The sequence below is a fragment of the Eucyclogobius newberryi genome, unplaced genomic scaffold, assembly GCF_026437365.1.
Source record: "Eucyclogobius newberryi isolate DKJ021-1_F unplaced genomic scaffold, fEucNew1.0.hap1 SCAF_3, whole genome shotgun sequence".
NCBI classification, from domain to species: Eukaryota; Metazoa; Chordata; class Actinopteri; order Gobiiformes; family Gobiidae; genus Eucyclogobius; species Eucyclogobius newberryi.
Window position 1 is genome coordinate 26,166,684 of NW_027315945.1, and position 6,899 is coordinate 26,173,582.

General features: G+C 35.5%; 1 protein-coding gene across 1 annotated transcript; it reads right to left on the bottom strand.

Annotated features, from left to right (window-relative positions):
• Positions 1-1,549: 1,549 nt before the first annotated feature.
• Positions 1,550-4,555, bottom strand: LOC140374441 (myelin-associated glycoprotein-like). Its single transcript, XM_072461334.1, has 6 exons — positions 4,403-4,555; positions 2,944-3,339; positions 2,268-2,561; positions 1,901-2,000; positions 1,670-1,705; positions 1,550-1,586 (listed from the first exon to the last, which is right to left on the bottom strand). Exons 1-6 carry the CDS (start codon positions 4,455-4,457, stop codon positions 1,550-1,552), a joined length of 918 nt encoding a protein of 305 aa, XP_072317435.1. The 5' UTR covers positions 4,458-4,555.
• Between the last annotated feature and the right edge of the window lie 2,344 nt (positions 4,556-6,899).

The following is a 6,899-nucleotide window of genomic DNA, read 5'->3' on the forward strand; positions in this document are numbered from 1 at the left end:
ATTTTACACAAGATTTTAGAATATGTAAAATGTATGTGTTAATTAATTGATGAACACTTATTTGACATTGAGGGTCATTGTGGAGAGAGATAGTCAAACTATTACCATCCATAGACAACTTGTTTATTAGTTGACACATGTATATTTTTGCTATTTTTTAAAACATTTAATTTAATCTGGTTGATTAATCATACAATCTAAACACACAAGAATTGATGGTTTATGAATATTATACATTTAAGCATAAGCAACCAGCATAGTTTCAAAAACACGTGATAATTGATCAAAATGGAGCTGACTAAATGTACTTAAGAGCTAAAAAGATACAAAAAATTCCATAAACCGGATTACTGTTGTGCTAAAAATGTGAGGAAATGTTTCCTGAAAAGGTTTTTTTTGTGTCTTTGGTTTGTAAAAGAGCCATTTTCTGAATATTGAATAATTTATCAGATATGGACAAACCAGAGAAGTGACTATTGGAAAGATGCAGATTTTCAATATCAATAAGGTTCACGATAATTAAACAACATAATAAAGGTAGTATATTGGTTAATGATATAGCAATGTTTTTCCCAACTTGTGGAAAATGTACAAAACATTCTTCAGCCTTTGATTCAGAGGTTCCCATAGACTTTCAAATCAGCAGTATTCATGTAGTCGTCCCCATCGTCCTGCAAATTAATGTAGTATTATAGTAGTAACTCATTGATAAGAGACACATCGAAACAAATAATCATTAGAATTATACCTGTGAGAAGGAGCATGCTTTCGGCTGGCTATTTCCCATCCGTGGCCAGAAACAGAATACAGACAGTTGTTACAGTAAAATATATATATATATATATATATATATATATATATATATATATATATATGACAAAACCTGGTGTGTGTATATATATATATATATATATATATATATACACACACACACCTACACACACACACTTATATATGTATAATATTATGTACATATACAAAGATATATAGATATGATGTTGTTGTTATTATCATTCTTCGTTTTTGTTGTACCTTTTTGGGGATGGTAAGCGGGGTTTTGAAAGTTTACAGTTGTTTTGAGGGCTGCAGAAAACATAAAACATCAGTTGTAAGACATGTTTTTTAATAATGGCATTTGTATCCAAAAGCACATGATTGATTTGTTTATTTGAACGTTTATGTAAAAAAAATCAATGCTTCACATAAGTTTTTAAATGTGTTTTTTTAACTTCTCACAATTATCACAATTATTATCACAATTTTTCACAAACTGCTCCCAACTTCACATAAATAAAAAGAGAAGTAAAACTTGAGGCAAATTAAATACATGTAACTTCTGCATGAATAGGTCAGGGCAGCATACGTCATGGCAAAACTCTATAAAATAAATGTTTTTACTTTTCAGAATAATACACATTGCTATTGTCTTGCCTGTGTCCAGAAGGAATTTGTCTTGGGCTGCGGATCCTGCGGAAAAGATTTTACATTAAAATGACTCACATTACGCTACATTAAACTTGTTCAAGTGGACAGTTGACAGATAAACGTATTACCTTCGAGACATCCTGGAGAGCCGATTGAAAAAACTTATTGGGAAAAAAAAATATACAAAATTTTATATGAAAATAAAAAAAAAACTCCATTTTACTACTTTTTATAGATTACTTACGTGCCATCTTGACGTTGTAGGTCTTCAATACGTCTCCTAAACCAAAAAGAACATTCTATAATTGCATGTAACCACCAGGAAACTCTTAAATCTCCTTGCTTAAGAATTTTTATACATATTTTTTTTGTATAGTAGAGACACAAATATTTTTGTCATTTCTTATTTTGGCTGTACCTTAATTTTAAACTTTGTTCAAACCTTTTATATTATTAGTTAAGAGCCTTGACTTACTTGTATTTTTTCACCATTAAGAAACATAATCCTCCAAAAATGGCTGATAAACCTACAGCCACAGCGACAGGAATGATAATGTGGTTGTAGTTTTCCACACCTGCAATCACAATATTTAATAACATTACGAGGCACAGTGTCCCTTTAAACATTATTTACAACTGTCTCAACAAGTGTGAATGGACTTAAATGTTTTTTATCACAAGCTGCAGATTTGTGGTCTAGTTTTATAGGATTGGATATTGTGAATAACCAATTTGGACGGTTATGTGTGTAATTCCTTCTGGTTATATGAAAATACCTCAAAAGAAAGGTTTTTACGACAAATGAGAAAATGTAAAAATGTTTAGTCTTGTATTAATGTTACGTTTGACATAGAGGGTCATTTTGGACCTCGATGTCATCTCTCCGTTGAATTTAGCCGTGCAGGTAACTTCCTTGTGGTCGTCTTTTTCTGCAGGGACGAAAGTCAGGACTGAGCTGACTTCCCACAATCCTTGGTGTATTTCCCTGTGGCTCTCAGTGATGTCGTCTGCTGACCCCCTGCTCCATGTGAGCTGAGGTCTGGAGGTGGGACAGGTGTGAGTGACGGAGCAGGTGACGGTGAAGGGGCGACCTTCCACAGGATCTTTGTGTGTCAGTGATGGGTCCTTTGGCTTGGCTTCAGAAAGAGACAGTTTTTAACAAAGTAAAGGATCAATAATGCAGTAAAAGGGTCACATTTAGTTTAACAAAAGTATTCTGGCATGTTGTATTTAATTGAGATTGTGCATGGTAACTGACGATTTGTTTTCTTAATGTAGACGCTATAGTCAATAGTATCATTGCAAATTATTACTGTAGCTACAATGTACAACTGCAAGACTATATTTTACAATTAATCATAATCCCTAAAATAAAAATATACTGTATCCATTTATAAAGCCAATGATGCTGTTGTTGCAACAGTGTTGTTATCTACTGTATTGTCACTGTGACTCAAGTTTTATTCTTACTGCTCAATATACTGTTAAGTTATATTTCTCCCATGTTGGTTGACTTACGCAGCATGTGCATCGTCACACAGTCGTCCTCAAAAGAGTACTTGTCTTCAGTTTCGGTGTCAGTCTCGGTTCGGGCCAGTTCAATGCGGAAACAGAAGGGCCCATTGTCGTGGCTTTTGATGTCAGTAATTTCTAACGAGCAGTTGCCTTTGCCCAGCTCTCCCAAGAGGCGGGTGCGGCCCCTGAAGCTCTCCAGGACCCTGGTGTTGTCCTCAAAATAGATGAGCTGGTCCTTCTCTTTGGTGCGATGCCATTTGCCCCTGAGTCTGGCAGTGGGCAGGTTTTCCTTTGGGTGGCTGAAGAAGCAGGGCACTACCACACAAGAGCTGACCAAAGCGTCCATCTGTTTTGCCACAGTGGCTTTCCACTCCACACCATAGACAGGAGCACTCAAAACTGTCGGGGAGAAATTAGAGAAATGCATTGATGAATAATATATTTATTATTTTTTGTAGTTTAATGTTACTACAAATCACTTGTCCCGAAAACTGGAGCGACCGGGCGGCCCCAAACTTTGGAACGCTCTTCCTCGCCACATAAAGACTGCACCTTCAGTTGATGCTTTTAAGTCTCATTCAAAAACACACTTTTATTCACTGGCTGGTTTTAACATATTTTACTTGTGCTTGTTTTGTACTCTGTGCAGCACTTAGGAGACTTTGTGTGTGTAAACTGTGCTATACAAATAAAGTTGATTGAATACATTTTATTCCTCAGAAATACTTTGAAAACCCCTATTTTTAACAAAAACATTGTAGAGTTGCCTCTCCACAGATCTGACCTGTAAATTGGCCTAATGGTCTCCTGTTTGGCTCCATGGAGCTATATTTGTTTAATGCCATACTGTGAAACATTCCAGGCAAAAGCAGAAAGAGAAAAGCAGGTGGCGGAAGTTCAGAAAAAAAGTCCCTATTCTATTAAATTTGTTTGTTGATTTAGAGCATTTTTTATAATAATAATTGTATTTATATAGAACATTTCATCTGGTAAACATAGGCTCAATGTGCTTGTGCAATAGAAGACTAAATAGGCCTACATTTCCAGAAAAGGATAAACTAATGCAATAATTTAATGTATATAAATTATAAATAGTGTCACCAGTTTTTTTATGGGAGTTGGCAGAGAATTCCAGAGAAATGGGTCGTTGTACACATTTATATATTAACATTTTGTCTAGTCTAATATGTTTTAGACTAGAATATTTAACCTAAATGTTAATACGTTTATTTAAATTCATTGTGTCATTTATTGATGATTTTGACAACTTGAAATACACTTGTGATGTAGATATTACTGTGTCTTAATTGCTGTGTTGTAATCTTTTAAATTCTTAATTCGCAGAGAAAAAATAACACATGATAAAGCCTTTTTTTTGCTGGACGGCAAACCCTGTTTAAAATAGATATATACCAATCCAATACCAGCTGCACTGATCGTGTATTCAATGTAAATCACTTACCTCCAATGAGAAGACAAAGTTTGAGAAGGACGTCTCCAATCATTTTTCTTTTCATGGCCCCAAAATACTAAAGAAATACACAAGGTTTTGCAATCACATGTGACACATTATCTATTTATCAAAGAAAAATATACTGCAGCTATAAAATGTCATTAGCTTCTTACTGCTTGAAGAGACTGATGAAGAAGTGAGAAATGAGTTGCTGCTTGACTGAACATAAATGTACAAAGGATGAGGGAGGCGTATCTGATGAAGACACACGCTTCACAATAACAGCCTAAATATGACTGTAGAAAAAAAGTTTCAGTTTTAGTCATCCGGACACTATTTTAGAAAAACAAGACATTTCGACTCTCATCCGAGAGTCTCTCAATCTGCACATTTGGTCAGAGAACTCCTGATAATACTGTCCTGTTTTTGTTTTTGTTTACACTGTGAATTTCACCTGAAACTTAGCATGTTTTCTGATTTCTGAAATGTTGCATGTTTATCAGAATATTTCAGATTTTATTTGAATTGTTTGTGTAGTATTACAAAAGGAAAACACATAACATAAATTCACATTCACTTTTTGCATTATTATTTTTGCGATTCCTGTTATGGATTATTTTTGTAACCTCCTGAATGAGAACATTTAGGTTTCTCATTTGTTAGTTTTGGAATGTGTTTGTCACCGTAGTGTTTGTAAAAGTAGTGTTTTATTTCTTTGCTCTGTATTGTAATTATTTGTGTTTGTGCTCCATACCATAGATGTGGTCGAGACCTTTAGATAAGTAAAGAAAGAAATGCTGCTATGAAGAGGTGGTGTCAGCAGCAGAAAATCAATTATGCAGTTTTTAACAGGAAGATATTGGCTTCTGTTAAGTTGTAAGTTTTGTAAAGAACCAAAAAATCTACGTAATACAAATAAAATACATTCTTTAACACCATCTCTCTCCTCTGTACAAGATGTTTGCTGTGTGTTCCCCAGTCCCTACTATCCATCCATCCATTTTCTACCGCTTGTTCCCTTTCGGGGTCGCGGGTGACTGGAGCCTATCCCAGTGACTTCAGGCCTTAGGCGGGGTTCACCCTGGATATTGGCCAACTCGTCGCAGGGCCAACACAGAGACATAGACATTACAGACAACCATTCACTCTCACATTCATTCACTAGGGCCAATTTAGAGTCACCAATCTTACCTAACACATGCATGTGTTTGTACGGTGGGAGGAGCCGGAGAACCCAGAGAGAACCCACGGTAACACGGGGAGAACATGCAGACTCCACCCAGAGGGATCATGTGATGTTGGTCTGGTCCGGGAATCGAACTCATGATCTCCTTCTTGGGACGCAAGAGCGCTAACCGCCTTTGCCTTAATTCAATATTTTTGAATTAGTAAAACATGTATTTTTACTGAAACATTTATTTTATTATATTTTGATAAAGTCTGGACAGACCAAGTATGCACCTTCATTTATTTACATGAGGACAGACATTTTTTTTATTAATTTACTCTATAAACTAGTTGTGAAAGTGTATTTTGAATCAAGCAAACGTTGGATATTTAAGGTGGCCACTATCAAACAAGTGGTAGCAGGCCGGGCCGCGATCATTGCTGAAACATATTCTCATCATTATAAGTACTTTTCTATAGAATGTAACCCTATTTAATCTATAATTATTGTACATTATTTTCATGTACCGGTTATTTTTCTCAAGGACACAAGTGCTGACAGATGCCCAGGTCTTTTCTAAACTAAAGTGTGTGCTCTTGCTGTTTTTAATTAAATGTTGAAGGAACGCTGTTTTTAGTAAGTGACTTTCTTAACATAAAATCAATGTAATGTAATTAACTATTGATTGTCATCAATAGTTTGATTAACTGTTTAATTAAATTTTGACTAATACTACTCATGTTCTTTAATGCACTCTTCAAAACAGGTATAAGACAATTGCTTTAATGACACCATTAGTGAAGCGTTCTGGATATTTTTGGATAAAAGGGGAGAATTCTGAGCTCCAAAGACCTACCTCAAACCAACAGGTAAGAAGATACAATACATTTCTTTATTTGTTCTTGTATTGTCATGGTATTTTCAAAACAAGTCCTAATAATCTAATGTTGTTTTGTATGGGTAACGCTATGTCTGGTGCTCTTATGACTCCGCGCTCCGGGAGACTCTCAGGATCACCAGAGGAGGACACGGTGAAGTTGGAGGATGTGTTGAGCCAGTTTGAAGAGGAGCACTGGAGAGTCCAAAACAAGCACAGGTTTATTGTGAAAAAAGTTCATGTTCCTCAATTGATCAGTTATGTTTATTACCTCGCCTTCTCCAACCCAGATTTTGATGGGGAACAATAACTGGACATGTTACAATGGTTAGAGCACTGGCAGCTGAGTTTGGAGTTGGGCAGCCTTTCCTTTGAGTGGCTGACTCGTTTTATTGTTCATATAATAATAGGTAGTTGGATTGTCCTAATTGGAAAATAGTCACATCTCTTCAATGTCCATA